Source organism: Artemia sp. Qi Xiang Cuo, chromosome 1 (assembly GCF_049724085.1).
Source record: "Artemia sp. Qi Xiang Cuo chromosome 1, ASM4972408v1, whole genome shotgun sequence".
Lineage (NCBI taxonomy): Eukaryota > Metazoa > Arthropoda > Branchiopoda > Anostraca > Artemiidae > Artemia > Artemia sp. Qi Xiang Cuo.
Window position 1 is genome coordinate 2,230,136 of NC_142794.1, and position 26,685 is coordinate 2,256,820.

At 34.1% G+C, this 26,685-nt stretch overlaps 1 protein-coding gene across 1 annotated transcript in view; it reads right to left on the reverse strand.

Annotated features, from left to right (window-relative positions):
• LOC148955901 (uncharacterized) overlaps positions 1–16,650 on the reverse strand; it is a 37,239-nt gene extending 20,589 nt beyond the window's left edge. The window contains exons 1-2 of the mRNA XM_089093033.1: positions 16,536–16,650; positions 1,222–1,470 (exon numbers count right to left, since the gene is read on the reverse strand). Coding sequence (XP_088949159.1) covers positions 1,222–1,466 — 245 coding nt within the window. The 5' untranslated portion in view covers positions 1,467–1,470; positions 16,536–16,650. The remainder of the gene's footprint in view (positions 1–1,221; positions 1,471–16,535) is intronic.
• Positions 16,651–26,685: the final 10,035 nt, after the last annotated feature.

A 26,685-nucleotide genomic window follows, 5' to 3' on the forward strand; every position in this document is an offset into this window, starting at 1 on the left:
TGTCTCCATTCGGAGACGACCTGCATTTCGGAGACTACCTCTTCCGTCTCCATTCAGAGACAGCCTGCATTCCGGGGGCTACTACTTCCGTCTCTTTTTGGAGGCAACCTGTATTTCGGAGACTACCTCTTCCGTCTCCGTTCGGAGACGACCTGCATTTCGTTTTGCCTTAGACTGATGGCCAAAAAGCATAGTCTTTGGCAATCTGACAATCTGGACCAGGAAAATACAGAGAAGAAACGTTAAAAAGCTGAAAAAAATAGGTCCTTTCAGTCTTTGGTAAAAGGAAATAGCATGGTTTCACACATCGAGTATGGTAATATAGAAGACTTCAATTTTAGAAAAACGAACTGCTTCAACCTGTTGTCCCATGTCATATTTGGTAATCCATTTTTAAACCATACTTTTACGTTGCCAGGGGTACCAACGTGGGGGGGGGTGAATTTTTCTTGCTAGATTTTGGAAAATACCAATTTAGGTATTTTCGCAGACAAAAAAATTAAAAGAGCCACAAACCCCACCCCCCTCCTCTTTGATTTTAAAATATTTAATTTTTGTAGCATCGTTAGAAGGAAATCGGACCTCTCACATTTTTGTGAATTGTCACCACCGAATGCTTCCTTTTGTCATTATAGAGGTAATTCAAACTGAAGCTTAGTGTAGTAAAATCTTGTTTGACCTTTCTCTCATGGTGAAAAAGCCTTTTTTCTAGAAGCAGGTACTTGTTAATGACAGCCAAAAAACTTGAAGCAATTGCCCTTCTTCGCTCTCCTTCAACAATGTACCCACGCTAACTACAAACAACATAAACGCTTTAGAGTTGCTGTAGCAGATCTAACTATGACTCATCTAACTGACTATGACTCATTCATGCATTTTCATCGGAGATCATTAGATGAACAAAATTTCAGCTCAGTAGTACTTTCAAAAAGTGGGTGAAACATAAAGATTAAAGCTTAAAAATAATCAAACGAAGTCTGGGAGGTCTTGTACCAGTTGATTCAATAATTACTACTTACCAGATTTACCATTGATAGCACAGCCCTAACAGCGTGAACACGTCGAAAACAAAAGTTGACGGAAAAAAATGTACCGACTGTGCAAATAATAATTAAAATACGCTTTAAGAAAATACCCTAATTTCAATAGCCAAATACGCAATCACGCCCAAAAGGCGCCTAAATTGCTCTTTATGTCCCGTTGGTTAGTAGTACTACTTACGGGAAAGAATGAATCGCAAAAGTACAAGCAGCCATGGTCAATCCCGTGTGAATATGCAAGCAGGAAACAGCTCTTGCTGTTGTCAGTGGCACGTTAGAATTCTTCAGCTCTGTTCCAAAAAACGTTGTAAGATCCACATAGCTTCTCAGGGCTATTGCGAAGTCCACAAATGCCGCAAAGGCAAGCCATCCTCTTAAGATATATGTTCTTCTCTCAGATTCTGACATAGTGTTACAGGAAACCATTCTTCTGAAAAATTAATCAAGCATTATCTCCAATTCGATTCGAACTCGAGCTCCAAACTATCAAATTCGGTCAAACTCTGATTATTTAATAATCATTACAAAGATTATGGGTTCAGCAGAGTGGAAAACGGCGTTAACGTCAAAAAAAGATCACCTATACCACCTAGCATTTGGTATTTCTTGACATTTTTCAAGCTTCGCAATTGTATTTTTTCTTAGAAAATAAGAATTACTGCACTAGTTTTGGCAAATACAGTGTAATTACACTAATTTTACCTTGTAATTACTCTGGAAAAATGATAAACGTTACACGACATTGGCGGCTTTTGTTGACAATAGCATCAGTTGCCGCTCTTCTAATTTACCCACGGTTTTTGGATCGTTATTCGATTATCATTAATGTTCTTAGTTTAGGTTCTCGTTAGGGTAACTGTATAACTAGCAATGCTGAAACAGGAAAAAAAAAATCAAAACACTTTTTCAGCTGATAAAAAAGAAACACGACTCTTTGGTTTGAATTTTAAAGCAGAATTAGGCATTAGCTGAAAAAGGGAATTTTTGACTAATTTTATTTTAATCCTAACATAAATGCTACTGTTGGTAATTTTATTGAATACTATTCTGAAACTAAGGTTGATTAGTGCTCAACTTAACCCAGTTATATTCGTCAAGCAGTTGCATCTGAAGTGTTTACCCCTTTCTGTGGGGATTTTTAGATTTATGGGGTTTTTTTTATAAGGCCTAAATTCGGAAAAGAAAAACTAGCGAATACAAAAATTAAAAAAATTATGAGAAAAATCATAAAATGCTTGAACCCCCCTCCAGCCTACATGCCTGCTTGAAATACTGTCAAATATTTGTATTTGTATATCCGGAAGACATACTGACTAAGAATTCTTCTCTAAGTCTAAGCAGCGCAAATTAACAAGAAACAAATTGAGATGCCCAAACTGGCAAATATTTTAGCAGCTATGGCTAAGCATTCTTCTCGAAGACCAAGCAGAGGATTTAATAAGAAAAAGCTAACGACAGTTCTAATTTCTCAATTAATTATTAAGTAGAAAAAATATATATAACGCCCTATTAATAATCGATTTGCTGATTAAAATTAGAGACCCTGAATACAATACATCTTATACAATAAAAAATATTAAGCAGGCAAGAACTACTCAGGGGTTTGGGTTGTCATTACTCATGAACATGACCCTTTTGGGAACTTGTATACCCTCATTCCCACGGCCAAGACGGTCGTAATGTTTTTGTAACGTTCAAATTTCAAATTCAATTATTTTGAGTTATTTTTATCTAGAGCCAAACTGGCCTACAATGACAAAACAAAGAATGAAATTTCGAGAAAAAAAAACAGGTCCATGGCCATAGACCCGTTTTATAGGAAGAAAAGACAAGACTCGCGACAAAAATTTTGTCTGTATGAAACTAGGTGTCATCAGCGTTAAGGCCAGAAATAATCTATAACACAACCATTTTAAAGAAAAAAGGGGTAAAATCTAAAACAACTAAAATAAAAATATCAAGCCAATATATGTACAAATACTAGCATTGTAAGTACTAACAAGTGTTTGCATTTATTTTTGTCTAGTAGGAACACCTTCCCATTGGCCATACACCCGTTGTTTCTTGTAGCTTAAATCTTTCTCATCAGATTACATCTTTATCAGCATAATTTCTAAAAGGGTATGCTCAAGGTTATACGGAACATGCTCATGCACAGGGACATGCGCAGGGGATGGGGCCTCGGGACCGGCCCCAACAAAAATTTAATTTTTTTTAATTTCTGGGCTTTCTTATTTAACTTTCTTAACTTATCTTAACTTTCAAATAAAATTTGGCTTATTATCTGGATCCCCCTCCTCCTCCTCCCCCACAAAAAAGCACTGCGTATGTTCTAAGTATTCAGTTTAGTTTATTAATACTGATAACTTGTGTGCTATGTTTCCCAAAATGTTTAAGATAGTTTATTTTTCCGGACATCTAAAGAGAGGAAGGCCTGATTACTGACCACCCCTGAATAACTTAAAGAACTATAATATAAATGACCATTCACGTTATACGGACTCGCAAGTAAATTTTATATTTGGTAATTCCCTTTCTACTTCTAAGACTATAAATGAAATTCAGAACCTTACGAAAACCTTATGTAAAAACTTATATATGAAATGGTATGAGTTATTTTGCCAAGCTGTTATAGCCCTGGACCCTTCAGTTTTTTACTGATCATACTGACCTTCTTCAAGTCACAAAAATTACTCCTAATTATAAACTGATACAAAATTTAACTGGTAACTGTAAATCAAATCCATTTTGATGTAGGTTAATAAAAGTAATTGTTCTAATTGTGATTGTGGTGACGAGGAGACTTTATATCATTATCTTTTTGAGTGTAAATTTTTTGAAAATGAAAGAACTGAAATGCAATTTAGATTACAAGGGTTTTCCTACACTAATACTTTTAATATTAATGTTATCTGGCTCATTAAAGAGGTTCGGTATGCCGTTTTGGAATACTTGAACCGAACAAAGAGACTAGATATTATATATTTTTTTTTTATTCTTCTTCCTTTTCCCCTTCATTTACTTACTATTAAGTGCTAATAAATGTTGTCAACTCATTGTTTTTCCTTTTTTCCTTGTTTCTTTGTGGTGTTTAGTATTATGATTGTGTTTTTCAGTTTTTGATATTTTATGGTGTATTTTGTATACTAGATAGTGAAATATTCTGTACGGGTTTAATCACTGAATAAAATCATTCATTCATAGTGTATTTTTATAAAATAAAAAAAGTTTTCTTGGTTCCAATGTAGTGGCTTGCCCTCCTGAACGAAAAACTGAAATCCGCAAAAATAATAAGTTTAAAGTACATTCTTATATAATTTCTAAGAGCAGGTGAATTTACTTTACCCCCCCCCCCCCCTAACGTTTAAACAAATGGTTTAAACTATATACTCTCCACGAATTTCAGACATAGTAGATAATAAGGAATCCAATGGTACTATTTTATTTGTATATCATGTTCAGAAAAGGCATGAATATATATAATTCGGGCTATCATTAGGTAGGGGATAAATTAAGTCAAGAGGTTTTAGGAATTATAGGCGTAAGAATCTGTTTTAGAATTTTTATGGTAGTCTTCAGAATTTTATTGTATTTCCTTCTGGGATGAACAAATAATAGACTAGAACTGTTTTCTGAAATGAAAATAAAGAGCGACATTAAAAATTGAAAGTAACATAAATGACTCCTGGTAAATTTGGGACAGTTTTTATTACTGACCCACGAATAAGGCAAACATACCACTCGCATTACGGACCCTCAAAGATGATACCTTTTTCTCTTTATTTTTTCAATATAAAAGGGTTAAAACAACAATTCTTACTTATTTGTATGCAAAATAGTTGTAGCTAACACATTTCATCTGCAGCTCCACAATACTTTACCCACCCACCTCCTCCTCTCTCATGCACAATTATATAGCCCAGATTATATATTTCCTATGTTTACAGGTTCTCGCTTTCGTCACAGTTGATTCAATTTACCCGTAAACCGGTTGAAATGAGTGATGCTAACAGGAGTATATAACTGGTATCTAAAATATGAGAAAAAATTATCATCTTTGAAGGTCCTTAAGCCTTAAAGGTCTTAAAATTGAATTTTTGAATAAAGCGATTATTATACTAGGAGAGAGCATAAGAAACGGCATCGAGTGGTATGTTCACCTCATTCGTAGGTCAGTGATATAAACTGCCCCATAATGTATACTAAACTGTCAGTTTATTTTCTTTAGTTTAATCCAGTCATCTCAGTTGTTATACAGAGTTTATTTTCTTATTATGGTTAGTTTACTCCCAATACCTCGGTTAGAGTTGCTTGAAAAAAATTCGCTCTTAGTTGATGATGTTTTATCACAACATAAAGTTCTAAATTTGCAATATAGAGTTGATGAATGCCCCAAGCCACTCCGTCTTAGCCGCTACGTTCGTTTTGAAGAGTTTGGTCAAATTAAAAAAGAGTTGTATAGTTTGTGTGTTGCTCAATGGAATTGCCACATAACGTCGGCTTTTGAAGAAATTGTTCAGTTTTTAAGTAATATTAATAGTGTGATTGATGTTTTGGGAATTTGTGAATCATTCTTGAGTTTGTATAGTCTTCTCTCTTCCTACGCTTTTCCAGGTTACCAACTGATATCGAAGTCGCGGCATTCAATGGGGCGCGGGGGGCTTGCATTTTTGGTGAGAGAGGGATTGAATTTTGAGGAAAGGGAGGACCTTTATTTATGGAATGAAGGAAAGATTGAAATTTTTTCTATTGAGATTGAAATAAATAATGGTAAAAAGTGAATTGTTTGCCTGGTTTATAGACCCCTTGGTGCTCATCCGGAGGAATTTTTTTAGGAGTTTGATATGTTTTTAAGCAGGGCCCAGTCTAATCGATCAAAGTGTGTTATTCTGGGTGATTTTACTTTTGATTTATTGAATTTAAATAGTGTTAATTTAGAATTTTTAAATCTTGCATTATCTCATGATTTGTACCCAGTGAATCTGATTCCTTCCGTATCACTGCTCAGTCGGCAACATTAATTGATAACATATTTCTTTCTTCAAATCTATTGAGGCAAGCATTCTGTGATGTTCTCCTTCAACCTGCTTCTGACCACCTCCTGATTGTTTGTATGATAAATAGTATAAAAACTTCGACTAAAAACCTAAGTAAAAGAGTTTATAGAGATATGAGAAATAATAACTTGAGAAAGCTGAAAGAGCAAGTTAGTACTATAGCATGGGATGAAGTTAGCGAAGAGCAGAATGCAACTACAGCATTTGACAGGTTTATGAATATTCTCTTACCGGTGTATGAGGCGTCTTGTCCTCTGAGGAAAATGAGGAAAAAGAAAAATGAGCCAAGAAAGCCATGGGTGACCACAGAATTGCTTGAAATGATGGAAATGCGAAACCAGCTTTTTGAAAAACATTTACAGAGCCCAGAAAATGCGAGTTTATTTGAAGAATTTAAGCGAGTCAGAAACAAAGTTAACCATAAGCGTCGCAGTGACAAAAAAGCATATCATGCTTCTGCTTCTAATAGTAAAAGTAGTGAAGCAAAAGGAACCTGGTGACTAATAAATGAGGTATTAAAAGGGAGACTAATGATAATGATTGAGTAAAGAATCTGATGGTGAATGGAAGTGAAATCACTGATAAACAGGAAATGGCTGATGAATTCGCAAAATATTTCACGAACATAGGCGCGAGTATTAAGGAAGACGTAGCTAAAAAGTCTAGAAGACATCTGCTGAAGTCCTTTATTGATAATCGAGGCATAGGGTGCATTTTTTCGTTCGAGAAGTGCACAACAAAGGAGATCGAGAGCACAGTGAAAGGACTGAAGTCCAACTCGGCCGGAATAGATGGATTTAATCTTAGAGCTATAAATGCTATCCTAGCTTATATATTACCTTGTCTAACTGACTTCATAAATCTATCACTCCAGACCGGCGAATTCCCTAGTGGTCTTAAACTGGCAAAGGTAATACCATTGTATAAAGGGGGGGAAGAAACAAGAGCTACCGAATTGGCGACCGATTTCGTTATTACCTATTTTTTCTAAAATCTATGAAAAGATAATTCACAGGAGACTTTATGAATATTTGGATAAACTAGGAATATTGTGTGACAGCCAATTTGGATTCCGCAGTAAACATTCTACTAGCCATGCTGTTCATCATCTTCTGGATGTAATCAATGGAGATCTAGAAAAAGGTCTTATTCCTTTAACGATCTTTGTTGACTTCAAAAAAGCTTTCGACACTGTGGATTTTGAGTTGCTGCTGTGTCGCCTATCTAGTCTGGGGATAAAAGATGTATGCTTGGATTGGTTTAAATCATACTTGTATGGAAGGTCAACTAAAGTAATGATAGATGACATAGTTAGCGGAGTCTATCCTGTAAAATGTGGAGTTCCTCAGGGCTCAGTCCTTGGTCCATTACTCTTTCTCGTATACATAGATACTCTGAGGTTTTACATGCCTGAAGCAACTGTTAAAGCATTTGCAGATGATACTACTTTAACGATTTCCACACAGTCACTAGAAGAACTAGTGGATAAACCAAACCGAATACTGGAAAACCTTTTGGGGTTTACCTCCTTGAGTTACCTTGCTGTTAATACTTCTAAGACACATTGTATGATTTTTAGTCGGGTAGCAAAAATTGTAAATAGTGCTTCCGTAGTATTTGAAAATTTTTCGCTTTCACAGGTTTTTGAAAATAAATATTTAGAATTTTATGTTGATAATAATTTGAGTTGGAAGAAACACATAAATATGATTTTTTCTAAACTTGCACGAGGTCTTTGAGTGATGCGGCGTTTGAAATACGTGTGACCCTTCAGTGTTTTAAGAAATATATATCATACTGTTTTTCATCCTTTTATTGTTTATGGTTGCTGTATTTATGCATCTAATTTTACTTCAAATATTAAAAGACTGCAGATTCTTCAGAATAACGCACTTCGAGTACTGGGTGAGTTTGTTCAGTATGAGCATATGCGTGAATCTTTTATTAGTTTTAGAATTTTAAATATTCATCAGATCAGGGACCATCAGGCGGGAGTGTTTACTTACCAGGTGCTTAATAGATTATCTCCAGAATATTTTAGAGATTTAAGTTTAATTCTGATTATCATCATCATAGGACTAGAGGTCGTGGAAGCTTAGTCTCAGAAGTAAGGAGTACGAGTCGATCTAGTTTTGCAATTAGAAATTATGCAGTTAATTTGTGGAATGGTTTCCCGGAGAGCATTAGGGAGTCAGAAAACCAGTTTCAGTTTAAAATTAGATTAAAAAAGTTTTTGTTGGGTGGGAATTAAATTTTTTTTATTTATTTATTACAAAAAAATTTAAATTGTAATTAAGTTGTAAAACAAAAAGTTAAAAAAAAAGTTAAATTGAGTTAATTTGTATTGAATGGTATGAAAAGAGTAGAGAGAGTGAATGAGTTTTGGTTTATGATAAAAGATTCTGTGACGCTGCTCAAGTCACAATAGTGGCTTAATAAAACGTCATACGTTCTTACCATTTCTGCGTTTGTTGATAATGTTATTCAAAAAATGTGTTGTAAGTGCCAGTTAAGTATGATGTATTATTAGTTGAAATAAAGTCAAGTCAAGTCAAAGTCAACTTTTAGTTGCAGTATCCTAACTCCTATGTTTAGTGATTTCAGTTCGTTTTTACCTTGACTCAAAAATTGGTTTCAATACAATTTGATGGGTACGTTAAATGTATACAGAAAAGACAAGATTCATGGCATAATTATAGCAACCGCTCAGTCTTGGATCCTAAAAAATGGGGGAGGGAGCCTTTCTCTTTTATTTGTGCATAAATTTCATTTCATCTTTATTTCAGGTTCGTGTGTCACTTTTTTTCCAGATGTGAATGTATTTCTGACCCCGATCTCCTCTGTCGGGCTGCTGTTTACGCCGTTGAACTGCTGATTTCTACAAGTAAAGTACAGGCGTCAAGAGGTGTCATACTATCTGGGAGAAATTTTTTGACGTAATTTTCTGTTTTTGTAAAATAAATGAGTAATTATTTGATATTTATTGATGCTTCTGAAACTAGAAGGGGAATCATGAAAACTAGATGTAAAACTTTTGGCTTAGGAGATTGAGTAATTCTAGCGATGAAAATCCAATGAAGAACTGGAAATCCAACAAAAAAAATGATTGATTAATCAAAACTAGGAGGAAAAGCCGAATAATAAAACCTAGAAATTAAATTGTAGGCCTAATAAATTGAACAACGCTAGTAATGGAAATCCAATTAAAGAACAGGAAATTGAACAAGACAAGATGGAAATCCAATAAGGATCTTAAAATCCAACATGTGTTTGAAATTCCACTTCGGGTATGGAAATCCAACACTTTTGTTTCTCAACAATTTGGATATTCAATAATGATCATGGAATTCCACAATGGTCTCTAATATTCAAATTCAGCTGTTGAAATTTCAATTTTGTTGTTGATAAATACAAACAATTTTTGTTGAATCTTTAACAATTTTTTTCTTACAATTTACCACCGTGTGACATTACTTTTTTTTGCAACTGGGAAACCTAAAATATAGTCATTGATACTTTTAAATCAATTAGATTCTCAGGATTTTAAATTGATTGTAGATTCGTCCTCTTCAGGGTAAAGTCGTAGTTTGGTGCCCTAAACCGCCTAAACTGTCACCCAACCCTCACTGCTATTTTGGCATCTGCTCCCCTGGAAAATTTTCAGCCGGCGCCCTTGCTTCAGTGCAAGAAGAACAGAGGAATGAACTTTTTTTATTCAATCTATGTTATTGTATAAATGACGAGAAAGAATAGAGGTTTGGTGACATTCTAGACGAGTGGCTTTTGCTGTCTTAAAAAATCCTTGCATTGGGAGATTGGAACTTTCAGGAGTGAAATTAGAGCATTCATTCCCGCAAGGGTTATTTCTAGCTCTTGTCTCTACTCCTTCCCTATTTGCAGGAATTCCTTAAAAATTTGCATAGAAGACATGTCTGTATACCTGTCATAATTCAGGAAACAATTTTGTTTTCAGTCTGCTTTTCTTAGACTCTAGGGGCAGAGAACACAACATGAATGATTTGTCTAAGAATTTTAGTCTCCTTAGGATTTGTTTCAAATATATAAGCTTATTGAGGTGAATTTTTTGCAAATTTTTTTGCCGTTTTGCTTTTATATATTTTTGCGTTCAGTAAAGCACTAGTCAATTTTACGGCGGTATAAGTGGAGGGGTGGTCATTTTTTCTTTCACATCGCTCTTATTTTACTTTTGACCTACACTTTACACTTATGGGTAGGTTATCTGATATGCTGATTGTAATTTTTCCTCGTTTTACTCATAATAGCGCTATAATAAGGCATAATAAGGTTTTAATAGCGTTCGCTATTTTGGGTTAGTTTGGGCTAGTGATTGCGTCGGTCTGGGCTATGTTCTGTCAAAAACCTGGCAATAATCAGTTTTGCCACTGGACTCGTAAGTTTTTTTTTACAAAATTTTACTAACTCTCCTAAAATAACTAAATTTCTAGTTACCAGATTTTTTTGGATTTCTTCTGTCATAGTATGATTGAAAATTCCGGAAACCTATAAAATTCAAAAATCCCTTGTTTCGGATTACGTGGATGTACTATTGAATAGGATTTATATTGCAAATGATGTGTATGCAAGACGTTAAACAATAATCTGGAAGTCTGGAGTTTGGAAATCCTGGTGGTAAAGCCTGGCTTTAAATTTATCAATAGTCTTCAGGTCATAAAATTCAGATATATTGAGAAAGTAAAAAACAATCAACAAAAAAAAAATTACAACTCATATTCACAAAGTAATTCAGGCGAGGGAGTGCTAAGAATCTGAGTTGTGTCTGAAGGTAACGGCTTCTGAAATTTGTCCCCCAGTTTCTATTTTTAGGTTTGAAATCTATACCCTTCAATTTTGCGTTTTTAAGTGGGAATTCGATGTCAGTTTTGAAACGCTAAAAGGGCTTGTCTTTAAATTCAGGATAAACTGCCTAGAAAGATTTCTGGTGATTCTTAAAGCAATTAATTTAAAAAAAATTTTTAACTGATTTTTCCCACATTCTCTCTCATTCAGTTTTCAAGGGAATCAAAAGCCAATACAATCTATGTCACTTCAAAACGGAAATGGCGTAGTCAGCTACCGGTTTAGTTGTCAATTAAAAAGTGCACCTCAAATTGGACTAGGGCTACCAAGAAAAATTCAACTTATATAACATACAATAATTAGTTTTAAAAATACCATATTGTGTCAATAGTCTTCAGGTCAGGTAAATCATACAAGTTGAAACGTAAGAATAAAAGTACGTAGTGACGATTAAAAAAATCACACTTAAAAGACTTTAGTCGTCCGAATCGGACTAATCCGAATCTAAAGTTTCCACTAGTGTTGAATCCTGACTGAAGGGACCTACTTTTTTTCATCTCTTGGTAGCCCGAGGCAAATCGCAGGGGATCCCCCAGTCATATGCTCCACTTGACGACCTGAGAACAAGTTTTTAGTAAGGAGCCACATTAAAACGAACAGAAATTATTACGTAAATGAGGGGGTTCGCCCCCTAGTCAATACCTCGCTCTTTACGCTAAATTTTTTTCAGTACTTTCAAAAGAGCTATCTATTCTAACTAAATGGCCTTTGTGATTCAAGGGTCATTCTAAAAAATTGGACCAAAATTCGAACTTTAGCCTAAAGAGCGAGGTACTGACTAGGGGGCGAATCCCTTATATACGTAATAATTTCTGTTCGTTTTAATGCAGGGTTGCCAACTAGACATATTTTATGTCCAAAGGACATATTCCTATGTGCCAGGACACAATGACATAATAGGGCAAAAAAGGTCACATATTTTAGAAATTTGGGACATAAAAGGGACATTTTGTAAATTTATGACATACAATAGAATATTTCCCAGTTGGATACATATTTATGTAATAAAAATGTCACTTTTCACCAAATTAGTGCTAAAAATAAGTAGAAGAAGGACTGCCAGTCCAGGGGGGGGTACCATATATGAGCATTGACCTACTTTCCGGGGTGACACAATACGCTCAGTGAATACAACCCGGACAAGATCATTGACCTCCAATGAGTTAAAATACTGCCAGTACACGATTACAGCCAATCAACGGTTAGAATACTGGACTAACAAGGTGAAATCACCAGACTTCTGAGAATTTCAACATTGGATTTACGTAACCGTTATATCACAATTCCACCTTGAGACTATTTGTCATATCACAATTCCACCGGGAGACTGCTTATATTGGTCACGCGAATACTGGGCTAACAAGGTGACATCATCAGACTTCTGAAATTTTAGCAGTTAATTTACGTAACTGTTATATCACAATTCCACCTTGAGACTTTATTTATATTGTTCGCGCTTCGAGGCAAGGATAACAGTTTACTTTTCGGCTGTGGTTGATATAATAGACACGTGCACAATGTGGGATGCGGACAATATAACTTTACTTCTCGACTGTGTTCTGTATAATACACAAGTACCATTTAAGCAGCGTTGTCAATCTAAAATATGCTTTAATATTCTAGTATACTAAAATGTTGATACTAATAAAGAAATTCAGAATAATCCTTAGAAATCCTTAGAAATCAACTAGTGAGACGATTATGGATTTGAACCATAAAGGACCGCAAGCACCAATGACCTCAACCTCCAAGGGTCCCTCTCCCCCCAACATCCTAGGGGCCCCCTCCCTTACAACTTTGTTTTTGAGGACACCCCCCATCTTTCAATATAGAGGCTCCATTAATTAGTTATGAATGTGTAAGAAAAAAAGTTATCATAACGTTGTTTCAGACTCCATCTTTTAGAACTTAGCCAAGTGAATGATTTGAAGACCCAATTCAAAAACTTTTTTGCGTAGCAGTATGAAATATGACAATTTAGAATGATATCTTTCTAAAAGTCCCCCCGTGGCTTAAAATGTTTCCTCATTAGGACTTTTCTATTTACTAACCTTAGGTACTTCAGCTATTCATGCAAACACCCAGCAATAAAATCGCAATTAAAAGAAGTTATCGTCACTATAAAAATTAGGACACATCAAAACATATATTTTCAAAGCACATTTTCTGATCGACTAATTTAAAGGCGGATAGTTATAGTTTGAAAATCGTTTATAAAACGTTGAATTGTTCTTTGTTCCCTAATGTCTCTAATAAAATTTAGTCCATCTGTGATGTAAGAATCAGAGCAAATGTTTAGGTAATGATCGACAAAAGATGTAACAACACCTCCTTTAACCTGTGGCGGGGGGTAATTGGATTTAAAATATAGATATCAATTATTTTGTGCGGGTTTTCTGTAAATTTTAAAATCCAGTTTATCAATGCTACGAATAATTAATTCATCCAGAAACGGTAATTTATTTGCATTTTCAATTTTTTATGTATATTTATAATTTTTGGGAATAAAACATATGTGGGAATGATGTACATAACCACTTTCCAATTATTGGAAGCATGGGGTTTTCATTCATGCTACGATTGACCCTTAGCCAATACCTTGCTTATGTAGTCCCGGTAGGCCGTAAAAATTTGAGCAAAAGCTACCTCAGGGTGCCTTTTAGGTCACTCTCCATCCTCCAACTTTTTCTCAAATGACATGAAATATGATTGCGGCTGGGCTCGTTCACTTTAAGCCTTTTTTTCATATTTTTTTTATTATTTTTATGAGTCGAGTTCAGAAGGACATTTGAGGTGAAGTTTAATTTTTATGATGAGTTTGAAAAAAAATAGAGTTATTAATTGAAATGAAGGCAGATAGTTTGTCACGTTGTCAAAGAAGAAAGTTTATCGGAAGAGGAAATCAGCAAAGGAATATTAAAAAATGGGGTGTCACCTGGGGGTTGAGTTGGAGTAAGATCCTCCTACACCGACTTTTTGTTTACTGCTAAAGCACTGAGGACAGTGAAAATAAAATCAGTAGTTCGAATGGGTTAATGCAATATTAGAATTGAGTATGCTAAGGGGTTATTCAATTAGCTTTTAGCTATCCTTGGAAAAGTAACATTGCCTTTTAGGTTACCCCCTCCAAATTTTTCTCAAAATGACATGAAATATGCTTGCGACTGTACCAATTATGTTGGGTTTTAATTTTCAGAAATAAGAACATCCATTTTTAAAACACATCTGATTTTATTAATAATATTTGATTTCTTTTAATAATTGAGTACATTTTGCATATTTTTTCAATAAAGTTGGGCTTTAGCTTTCAGAAATATGAATATCTCAGTTTAAAATACATCTGATTTTATTAATAACATTTTTTTAGCTAGGTTTCTTAGCCGTTCGTAGGTGTATGTCTGGTTTAATTAATAATATTTGATTTTCTAATACAGTTGGGTTTTAATTTTCAGGAATAAAAATATTTTATAATAAAGTTGGGTTTTAGTTTTCAGAAATATGAACACCCCAGTTTAAAATACATCTGATTTTATTAATAAAATTTTCTTAGCTAGGTTTCTTAACCTTTCGTAGATGCGTGTTGCATAATACTTGTGATTTGGGATATATAATTTGCTATTTTGGATTTTTCTGAGATAGATTTCCTAACCTTTCGTACGTGTATGTTTGGTTTTAGTAACAATATTTGATTTTCTAATCAAGTTGGGTTTTAATTTTCTGAAATAACAACATCCATGTTTAAAATACATCTGATTTTATTGATAATATTTGATTCTCTTTAATAACTGGGTACATTTTTGCATTTTTTTAAAATAAATTTGGGTTTTAGTTTTCAGAAATATGAACATCCCAGTTTAAAATACATTTGATTTTATTAATAACATTTTCTTAGCTAGGTTTCTTAACCTTTCGTAGATGTGTGTTGCATGAAACTCATTATTTAGGATGTCTAGTTTGCTATTTTGGACTTTTCTGAGCTAGATTTCATAACCTTTCGTAGGTGTATGTCTGGTTTTATTAATAATATTTGATTTCCTAATCAAGTTGGGTTTTAATTTTCAGAAATAAGAACATCCATGTTTAAAATACATTTGATTTTATTAATAATATTTCATTTATTTTAAAAATTGGGTACATTTTTGCATATTTTTTAATAAAGTTTGGTTTTAGTTTCAGAAATATGAACATCCCATTTTAAAATACATCTGATTTCATTAATAACATTTTCTCAGCTAGGTTTATTAACCTTTCGTGGATATGTTTTACATGAAACTCATGATTTGGGAATGTCTAGTTTGCTATTTTGGACTTGTCTGAGCTAGATTTCCTAACCCTTCGTAGGTGTATGTCTGGTTTTATTAATAATATTTGATATTCTAATAAAGTTGGGTTTTAATTTTGAGAAATAAGAACATCCAAACTTAAAATACATCTGATTTGGTTAATAATATTTAATTTCTTTAATAATTGGGTACATTTTCGCATATTTTTTAAAAATAAAGTTGGGTTTTAGTTTTCAGAAATATGGACATCCCAGTTTAAAATACATCAGATTTTATTAATAACATTTTTTTAGCTAGGTTTCTTTTTTTAGCTAAACTTTTGTAGTTGTGTGTTGCATGAAAATAATGATTTGGGATGTCTAGTTTGCTATTTTGGACTTTTCTGAGCTAGATTTCTTAACCTTTCGTATGTGTATGTCTGTTTTTATTAATAATGTTTGATTTTCTAATCAAGTTGGGTTTTAATTTTCAGAAATAGGAACAGAACTCCTACCCACAATGAATTCTATGGGTTTTATGACTCCTCCACACAGTGAGTTCAGATGGTTTTAGGACTGTTCTCCCTAGTCATAAGTATTTCTAACCTTGAGCAAAGATATAAAAGTTTAATGAAGTACGTCTCTGCTCAAACATTACATTAATAGCCTCCAGAATGGTTAGACTATATAACAAAGAATTAGTAGGTTTGAAAAAATCATCTTGTAATGATATATTTGAAGGTTCATTTTTATTATTGTCAATGGAACTCGAAAAAATTGACTGTTATCATTGGATGGTGAACTATAATATGTTTGATTATGATAAAAGCTTATGTAGTACTACATTATGCCGTATAAACAGACTAGGATTCTACGATCGAGTGATTATACCATATAATAAAAGTGGTCATGAACTGAGAAATATTCAGGAAGAAGTCAGTGAAATTTGCAGCTTTTTCGGGGTTGAAGCACTATATGTAAAGGGTAATGTACATACAGATAAATTTTTAATTCGAAACTGTGACCCTAGGATTCTACTTTAAATTTAGAAGAATTTAAGTGTCCTAAATTTGAAGGGGCTTATTCCCGTCCTGAAGAGGAGGTTAGGTTCTTCGCGCAGTGGTTACCTAGGGACATACCTGATGTGATAAGTGCATAAGACACGGTAAAAAGTGTTCTATATCATGGGATCCTCGTTTGTGGATGTTTAACAGTGAACTTTAAGTATTATTCCTATGTAAATATGTGTTTTTTCAAAATCTTTTAATATTTTTAAGCAATAAATATCTTAAGACTTACCCGTCTTTATTCTTTAGAATAGTTCATCTCCATGAAAACTATACTTTCAGATTCAGCATGTCAGGGAACACACTTTCAGGTTCAGCATCTCTGGGAACCCTAAATGGTCATCCCTAAAAGGGTAAGTTAAACCTAAAAGGTTAAAGAATCTCTATGCAATTACACTTTCAGATTCAACATGTCGGAGAACTCCAACATAACTTTTCGACTTTATGTATATACCAACACCAAATTTTCTCAATGAAAAAGAAATAAGTTACTGATCAATTCTAATTTCTTCCATAGAAAATGAAAAGGTTCCACTTCAATTCTGATTTTTCTCAAAGAGATGAAAAATTTTAATTTCTGTTCCAAATTTTTCATGGAAGATAGAAAAAATTATACTTTTGATTGTGAATATTCGCCATGAAGATAAAGAGTTCCACTTTAATTCTGACTTTTCTCAAAGAAATGCAAAAATGTTCAAGTTCTCCTCTGAAGATAGAAACTTACACTTTAATTCTGACTTTTCTCAATAAATTGAAGAAAAGTTCATGTTCTCTTCTGAATTTTTACAAAGAAAAAAATAAGTTACAGATCGATTCTAATTTTTTTTCAAGAGAAAATAAAAAGGTTAAAAAAATCAAATATTATTAATAAAATCGTATGTATTTTAAACGTGGGTGTTCTTATTTCTGAAAACTAAAACCCAACTTTATTATGAAAATCAAATATTATTAATAAAATCACATCAGATGTTTACAATTTTCCATAATTTCATGAATGAAATTTCCATTCTGCGCATAAAAGAGGCGGATTCAAGAAAGAGTTTGTTGCTTACTTACAATTTTCTCATAATTTCCTGGATGAAATTTCCCTGTTGTGTGTCCAAGAGGCAAATTCAAGAAAGAGTTTGTTACTTACTTACAATTTTCTCATAATTTTTTACTGAAATTTCTGTATTGTGTATGCAAGAGGCGAATTCAAGAAAGAGTTTGTTAAGTTTGTTATGACTTTATTAAAAACACATACTATTAATAAAATCAGATGTATTTTAAACGTGAATGTTCAAGTTTCTGAAAACTAAAAACTCTCTCTGTCTGTGCGTCTGGACGGGTGTTTGCCTGTCGGTGGAGATTTTCAAGTTAGAAAATTCAGCTCATCTCTCTCTCTCTCTTAGACTTTGGTAAAAGTCCTTTTAACATATCTCATTTTCTAATATATACTGTTATGAGCCTGTTAGTAGTAGTAGTAGTATCTATATATCTGAAATTCCTTTTCATACATCTCCAACTGTTTTAATAGATATTCTAAACATTTGACGTTCTACAAACCCTAAAAAATAATGGGGATGTGTCAAAGTAATGCATAAAATATTTTTATTGAAATAATGACATGTAGAATATTAACATAAAAAAATATGTTGCATACATTATTATACATTATTAATGTTATTGAACAACTTTGTACATTTGGGATCCTTTCCATAAAATACTTAATTATGTTCTCTCTTGATGGTGTAGCTATTGTCTTCTCTTAGTTCGTAATCAGTAGAATAATCATTATTCCATTTTGTGTCATACACAAAATTTTCACCTAAATGGGGTGTCACCTAAATGTTCAATATACATTTCGTCTTTGCTATTTTTAGGTTCATTGTCTATATGATCAATAGTAGTAATAACGTTTGGTGGCACTTTGTTTTTCATCGATTCATCTTTATATTCCTTAGTGATTAATACTGCCAATCCCCTTTTATTTTTCCAGTAATTTCACTGTCTATTACCACATTATTTTTACACAGGTGACAGTTCCTGCACGTAGATAAGATATGTTTTATGATATTAGTAGGCATACTCTTCCCCGTTATCAGCATATAAGATCTATTTGGAAGGGTGGGTTTAATAAGCTTTGGAGGGGGTTCACTGAATTGACAATCATGAATTCTAGTGCTGTTTTTAAGAGTCAGAAGTGGCCAGAGGCAAACCAGTCACCCCTTCCATCTATATTTTCTTTTTCCTAGATGCATACAGTAGAAATTTTTAGATGGTCATTTTGTTAGAAATAGTCCAAAGAATATATAATAATTCCATTAGCGATGACACAAACCCTAAGAACCCTGGTACAAGGATTGTAAGTTACGTCCCTGGGGTATATAAGGTTTTATGGCATGGGTATTCGTATAACCTTCAGATGGGGCTCATTTGATAAAAGTTTAATGCCTTACATAAGAGTCAAAAGTGATTTGAGGACAAGTTCCCCCTCCCCCTCCCGTGCCTATAATTTCCGAAAACCAGCATCCAATCAAAATCCGTAGACATCTGTTTTGTTCAGCGTTGTTGAAAGGTCCAGTAAATGTTCCTTTGGGGATGTTACCCACCTGATTGAAGGGCAACCCAGCTTACCTGGTGCTCTGCAACGTCACTTGACTCCTGCATTTTTGGCTGCCTGCCAATAGATTTTGACCCTTATTAAGGAAAATATAAGTTCTCATTTGTGACTGAGTGACCCCTTTATAGTTTTCCAGAAACAATTTTCTACATTATTTGATTGGAGCAAAAAAAATCAAATTCTTCATACCCTTCATAGTAATGAATGGTAAGTAAATAACTTGTTAAAAACTAAAGTATAGGGGCCTAACTGCTAATAATATTCAACCAAAGAACCAGGATTTTATGGTGACCTTAAGTTTACATTTTTTTAATTTGCAATTGGTGCAGTCACTATTGAACAGTAAAGTTTGTATAATTATAGAAAACAACTTAATAAGGGCTTTTTCGGTAAAAAAAAAAAAAATATGCCGTCAAGCTTTGCTTGCATTGCAAGAGTACCCATGAGCTGATATAATAATCAAAAATTTATCGAATATCAGAAATAATCAGAAATGTAAACGGACTGCTGGGAATTTCTGTATCTTTCCCCTGAACAGAAAAGTTTTTTGTGTTTTATTATCATTTTTTTTCAGGAGTGATTGTATTTATCTAGTTGTCATTTTGAAAAATATTAAATTTTTTACAGTTATGAAGCATAAAGGTGTCAAATATATTAGGTTTTGGCATTCAAAATTGAATTAAAAATATTGAATATTTGATTTTCTTCATCTTAGTTTTACATTAAACAGAATATTTTGATAATGCGTTACTTTTTATAAATACTGAGTAGTCGAAAGGGATTAAATATTTAGGTGTTTGATAGCCAAGTTCAACACTTTCTATATTCTTGAAAAATATCCGTCCAACAGAACTTAGCACTGTTCAACAGAACTAAGGAGCTGATCCATTAAAATGTAGTTTGAGAGTTTGTCTATAAAATATACTTTTTTATGCATCTTGTAGGAAGATGCATAAAAAAGTACTTTTTTACGTATATCATTTCGTAGGAAGATGAGCCTTAAGCTCCCACAAGTAGTTTTTTACTGTTTACATGTTTTTATGACTTTTGTGCTTTCAAACAAGTTCATTCTGTATGAATGTACTAAATGAATCTTTTTCGATTTCATTATATTCGATTTTAACTGACCACTTTGAAAGAGGTTTTCCAGTCTAAGAAATAGTTTCTGAAATTTCAAGATGTACATATTATGGACATAATTTGGCTGAAAAGGACACATTTTTGGATGCTCAAGGGACATATACATTGACCAAAAAGTTTGCAACTCTGTTTTAGTCTGTTTTAATGTTGCTCCATACTTCCAGTTGAAAAAAATTGTTCTTTTTATTACGTATTTGAGTGGGTTCGCTCCCTAGTAAATACCTCGCTCTTTACGCTAAATTTCGAATTTTGTTCCAATTCTTATAGAATGACCCCTGAATCACAAAGACCTCTAAGCAGCGTTGCTAACGCTTTGAGATAAATTGTACCAGTTTTCCGACCAAAGTTGTACCACCAAAGCGACGGCCAGCGTCGCTTTGGGACGCTTGCCGGTAGTTATGTCTAATTGATTTCGCTGAAAACTGAGACAAGGTTTTAGGGTAAGAGCAGGAAAAAAGGCAGTAGAAGCCTCATAGCTTGAAATATGAAGAATGCTTCTATAGACTTTCTCAGATTAACAAAATAGCAGACCCAAACCACTAAAAGCATTTTAGATGAAGACTTCAGTAAAATCTTCCGAAAGCGGTCCCAAGGGTTATCGTCGGGGTTATTCCTTCCTTTCAAAATTTTGAGCATTAAGGCTAATTATGGATAAGGTAAGAAGCCCAATAACGTAGTGTCAACAACTTATAATCCACCTATAGGATGATTAATGATCACCAGACGCTACAAACAAAACATATCAGGAATCACGTCATGAAAATGACTAACCCCATAGATTTCCATGGGTCCACGGACTATGCTTGTGATGCAGAACCGTTTTCAAGGATGGTTTTCAATTCTTTCAGACGATCCTTTTTCTACTGAGAAGCCCGTTCAAGGTGATGAAACCGAGACGATTTCTAATGCTGGTTTTGTTCTGATTGACAGCTGAGAGAGTTCACTCAGCAGCAGAGGAATCGTGTGGGAGAACAAATAGGCTTAAAGTGAAACGCCCGAACAGAGGAAACCACTTTGACCCGTAAATATCTTTTTGCCGGCTGGATCTGAGTCAATCAAAGTACCAAGCTCAGAGCAAAAGGGTAATCTCTTCCACTCTTGGAAAATATCATCCAGATCATTGTCAATCAGTAAATTCAGAAACTGAGCCAGAAGCGGTGCCAGGTTTGGCTGATTTTACTCTATTCCCATAGCATAGCCTGTATGAATCCTATCGAAGTTTCTTACTGATGAATACCTGAAGTTGAAAAAAAAGTTTTCTCATCTCATCACAGAGCACAATCAAAAATTTCCTACACTCTTTTTAAACTCAACTGCAGCAGATAGAGATACCTTTGGTTTGGCAAAATCACTTCCACTCGGTCCCCATATTCCACCGTCCTTGACATCGGCGTAGTAGTTGGTGTCATGTGGGTTTATGAGGCGGGAAGAACTTTCTTTGGTAATCACTTTCTAGGCAACAAAAAGAGGGATGCTATTGTCTTGTACACTTCAGAAAGACGATTATAGACAAGGTGAATCTAGGTGTCTTCTGAATAAAATTGCTTGTTTAGGTCTTCGATACACTTCAAAACACAGACCAGGAAGCCAAAGTAAGCCTTGAAAACCACTGACAGCAGTTTTTTAGCATGGCCAGTGGCCTTCCCCGGCTTGTTGGCCTCTTTAAGACTTTCCACACGGAAGAATAAAGTCAAGCAATCCCACTGCTCCAAATATCGAGCTACGACGGCTTGTCTAGAGAACCATCGAGTTGCTATATGTCTCAAAGTTCGATGCTCTTCCAATCCTATTTACTTTTGCAATTCTAAAATCTGACTGGTCCATTTTGGGCTGCGACAAACATTGTCGTATACATCCTGACAAAAATCTTCAATTTCTTTTGGCAATTGTTTGCGGCAGCACTAGCACATATGTGAATGGAATGGCATGAAAAACCAAGTACAAATAAACTTGAGTAGTCTTCTGACAGCTTCGCCTAGACACCACCTTGCTCCCCCATCATAACCGATGTATTGTCTGCGGCAAATCCTATTATGTTTGCCTTTGGAGCTCCAATTTCTTAAAGATATAGCACAGTTATGGCCCGGTAAATATTTTAGGCTGTACATTGCTGAACTTCCATAAGTCATAAGAAGGAGTCTCTTGCAGAAAAACTGTCTTCTTGATCAGAAGCATTCAGATCAAGATGGCGAACAACTATAACCAGGTTCTTTTTGTTAGTCAAGTCTTTGATTTCATCAAATATTATCGAGAATTTCTGCTTCTTGATAAATTTGGACAGATCTTCGAAACCAACTTCGCCAACAACGTCGTTCACGAAGTGTGAACGACGTTAAAATTTGGATTGTACCGAAAATTTTTTAAATGTACCGTATTTTGCCTGGACCTCAAAATTGAACCAAAAACGGAACATTTTTACCGCGTTGGCAACGCTGAAATTTACTAGATCCTCTAAATTTACTAGATCTAGTAAAATCAGGGTTGCCACCAGACCAAAAAGTTTCGTAACGTCCAACTTTTAAAAACGTAACTTGTTCGTAACTTTTGCTAGGAAAGTCTCTTTTCAAGGCAGGGTGCCTTAATTTCGCTAATAAGAGCGGTACTTAAAGGGGGGGAGGGGACATTTGTTGCCTGTATAAATTGAAATATATATTTTTACATAATCTCATTAGAAGTCCTCCCTCCAACTTTTAGAAGGTGCCTAAAAAGTATAAAATAATAACAATTCTTCTAATAAAACAATTCTAACAATTCTAACAATTCTACAATAAAAACATGCTTCTTTACCTTCAGGAAATTCCTATTTATTCAGCTATAAGTGCTGCTTCCAGTTTACCGGCACAACAGAAAGACACCCCCCTCCCCCGATGTGTGTATAAAACCTCAGGCTACTATTTTGCTTATCTTGTTGTTGTTATTTTTAATTGCCATTTTTGGTGTTTTAAACCAAAAGTTGATTAGTAATACGTACAAAATAAGAGGCAACTCAATAAACACAGGATACTTTAAAGTTTTGTAGAAAAGAAGAAAGCCAACTAGATTTCTGTTTTATTTATTGTTAAATTTCAATAAAAACGATCTTAATAAATCCAGCTTCTTAAATAGACCCCCGAAAAAATTTTAATCGCTCCCTTCCCGTCTAATATTTTAGATTGGCTCGGTCTCAGTCTCATCTCCTCTAGCTTCAAATTTGCATCGCTCCAACATGATGATTTAAGCAATTCCGAGTTATAGAGTTTTTGTTTTGTTTTTATTTTATCGAACAAAAAATATTTCAATCGTTGTCTTCAGTTCCTATACGAAACAACAGTTATTTTGCATAATACGCATTTTTCCGTTTTTAATTTGAATCGTAACTCCCAACCAAAAGAAAGTAAGATATAAAAGAAGGGTTTACACAATTCAATCCCAAGAATGTTACCCTAAAGATGTTTTGATGGATATCACAAGTCCAGGCACGTACAAAGAATTTTTGGGGGAGGATTTAAAAAAATAAAAAAAAAATTAAACTCATTTTCAAAATGAACCAAAAAGTAGAGAATTTTTTTTTCTCAATAATATATGAATATAAGCAAACATGAGGGGCACAAAAGCACTGGGTTTTACATAACAAAAACACCAAATTTATCTAGGTTTAAAATACATAAACGGAAAAAGTCGATGAGTTGAGGAAAACAAATAAAAAAGATCAAATTATGTAAAAAGGAATCGATTTTTTGCCCCGTATTTTCACTTATATTTAATATTTTCAATTTTTTAGTTTTCGAATTTAAAAGAAATATAATGTCTCATCCAAGATTACAACCTAAGTTAACACAGCCTTGGGATATGGTCTTACAGTTGTGCTATATTGATAAATGTGGAAAAAAACTGAACATTCGGAAGTGGTTGAAAAATAGTTCACAAATTAAAAAAAAAATTGTGTGACAAAGAAATAAAAGGAAGATGGAACAAAAAGATCAGTGAGTTAATAAAAATGAACTGGGAATGATCTAATTAAAAAAATTAAGGGTGATAATAAAAAACCTAAAATTTAATAAATAAATGCCGAGAAATTTACGTTTTCAGGGGGTTGGGGCCCCAGTCCAGCCTGTGTGGTCTCTATGAATGAGTCTTTAAGTAAACTGTAAGCCTACTCTTTACAGATACAAGACTGTTTGTCTTCTTCATAGAAATGGGCATTAGTCAAGTTGTCATTTTCTAAAGCCAAATATTTAGTGATTGTCCTTTTCTAAAGAAAACATGCTAAACACACAAGCAGTAGGCCTACCATTAAATTATTTATTTTATACTATTTCCAAATAGCATGGCTCCTTTTCTGAAAATACACCCATCCCCCTGATGGTCCGGAATATAGCCCTAGGAATATATTAAAAAAAAAATCAACCAATAAAATTCTTACTTTACAATATGAAAGAACACGAAAGAATGTAACAAGAAAAAATGTCATCACAAGATTCGAAACAACGATGAAATGTGTTTATACAGTTATATATGGGACTTCAGAATGGGAGGGGGTATAATGTCAAAAAAGTGACCATGATATTTGGAAAAAGTTTAGCATAAAATCGAAAATTCCGGCTCAACGAGCCCACCCCCTCCTCAATGTTGTTCATAATCCCATATAAAAAGAGCAACTTTTGTATATAACCTAATATTACGTCAAACCAATCAGAAGGGGGGGGGATGAGGTTGTTACGGAAAGAATAATAAATATATAATCGGTACTTGTCAATTAGCTGATACACACGCAAGATAGATGCTAAAGGAAACTAGTCAAACGGGTATCAGTCAGTAGAGAATTGGATCACAAAGCGTGGTTTGTCATTGCGTTTAATATATTTAAACTCTTATTTTTTGGGGTTAAGGGGGGAAAAGTACCTAGATTACGTTACGTCTTTAATATATATTAGGCTTTACCCCCACCCCACCCCCTAATGTGCAAACATATAGCCCAAAGTTGGTTCTAAACTTTTATATTTTCATTATATTTTTTTTTATTTAATTAGCATTAAATAATGAATCTAGCTCCTTCTCGATATAATTTTAGTATGACTGTTGACGGAACAAGATTCAAAGTCAACTGATGAAACTGTAAGTTGGTGAGGTGACTACCTGACTATTGTCACTTGTCACTAAACAAATGATAATCTTATGCTCATGTGAGAGAATGTTATCTTAACTTACTATACGAGTAAGGGAAGTGGGTATTTTCTCATCCTAATAACTGAGTGATTGTTTGATAAGATAAAATGACCGCGAGGTGAAAAAATGCCGATGTTCATGTCAGTGTAATTAAAAAGGGAACAGTGGATTTTTTCACGGGGGAAAAAATAGATTACTAAGAAAATATGGAACTTACTCACTGTTCAATAGCGTAACATAAATTCAAAAACGTTACAAAAATGTAACGTTTTTAGGACCTTAACGTAAAACGTACCGTCTTATTTAAAACAAACCAAAAATGGTACGAACAGTGTTGCCAGGTTGGGCTATTTCCCGCCAATCGCGCTATAAAATTTTCAGCTTCGCGGGACAAGTTTCTAAAAATCCGCGAGGCGGGTTTTTGGGCTATAATGTTTTAAATCTCGCTACTTTTGGGCTAGAAATTGAATTCGCTTGAAAACCAAAAAATCATGTTTGAAAATTTTACCTATTTGGTCATTTACCTTCTTTGTAGATTTGAACCACAATATAAATATAATGTGTCTTTACTTTGGTTATCTCCTTCTAATTTTTGGGTACCCCACCCCATATCTTCATCACCATTCCTTAAAAATAAAAGTATGTAAAACGTATACTCTGCTGTCAAAGCCCAATAAACATAATATATATGCATAATTCCCTGGCCCCTCTTTTCTGAGCATCTGCTTCCGGCTTCTGAATGGTAGACGCAAGAAATCAGAGTAAAAAGTTATCGAATGTAATGAAACTTCGCATTCTGAATTTTTCGGAATCACTGCGAAATTAGCCAAGCAGACAGCGTGAATTTAGTTAGTTTGAAAATTTCAGTCACGGAGGAGGATCTTGGAGTCAGACAGAAACTAGAACAGGTAATTTAGCTTAATTGTAACCAAAGTAAAATCATCTACTGAACAAGTACTGACAAAACTCTCCAAAAGTGTCCCCGCGTACCTCAGCGCCTCCAGACGCCAAATGTTGTACTACTTAATTGCTTCGAGCCAATAAATTAAATAATAAATGCTAGAGCGTGATCAAAGTATAATCACCTACGGAACAAGTATAATCAGCTACGAAACTTGTGATTTAGTCGCCAGGTTCACATAGGTATAGTATCGTCTCCGGAGACGCGGACAAAGGGTCACTTTTTTGTGTGGAGAGGATAGGTTTTGTCAGTACTTGTTCCGTAGGTGATTATACTTTGATTGTAACTGTACACAGAGCTGTTCATAGGGTTGGTGGTGTCTGGGGAAAATTAAATATGTTTAAAGTAAAGATAAAAGAAAATTAAGAAGAAATATATACAGTCAGAATACTTCCATCAGCAACAATTACAACGAGTCAAAAACAAAAGTAAAGAACAAAGAAACATACGGTTCGAAGATAAGCGGCAGGACGAATTAAAACTAGTCTAAAAAAAAAGTGAAGAACAAAGAAATATGCAGCTGAAAGATATGCC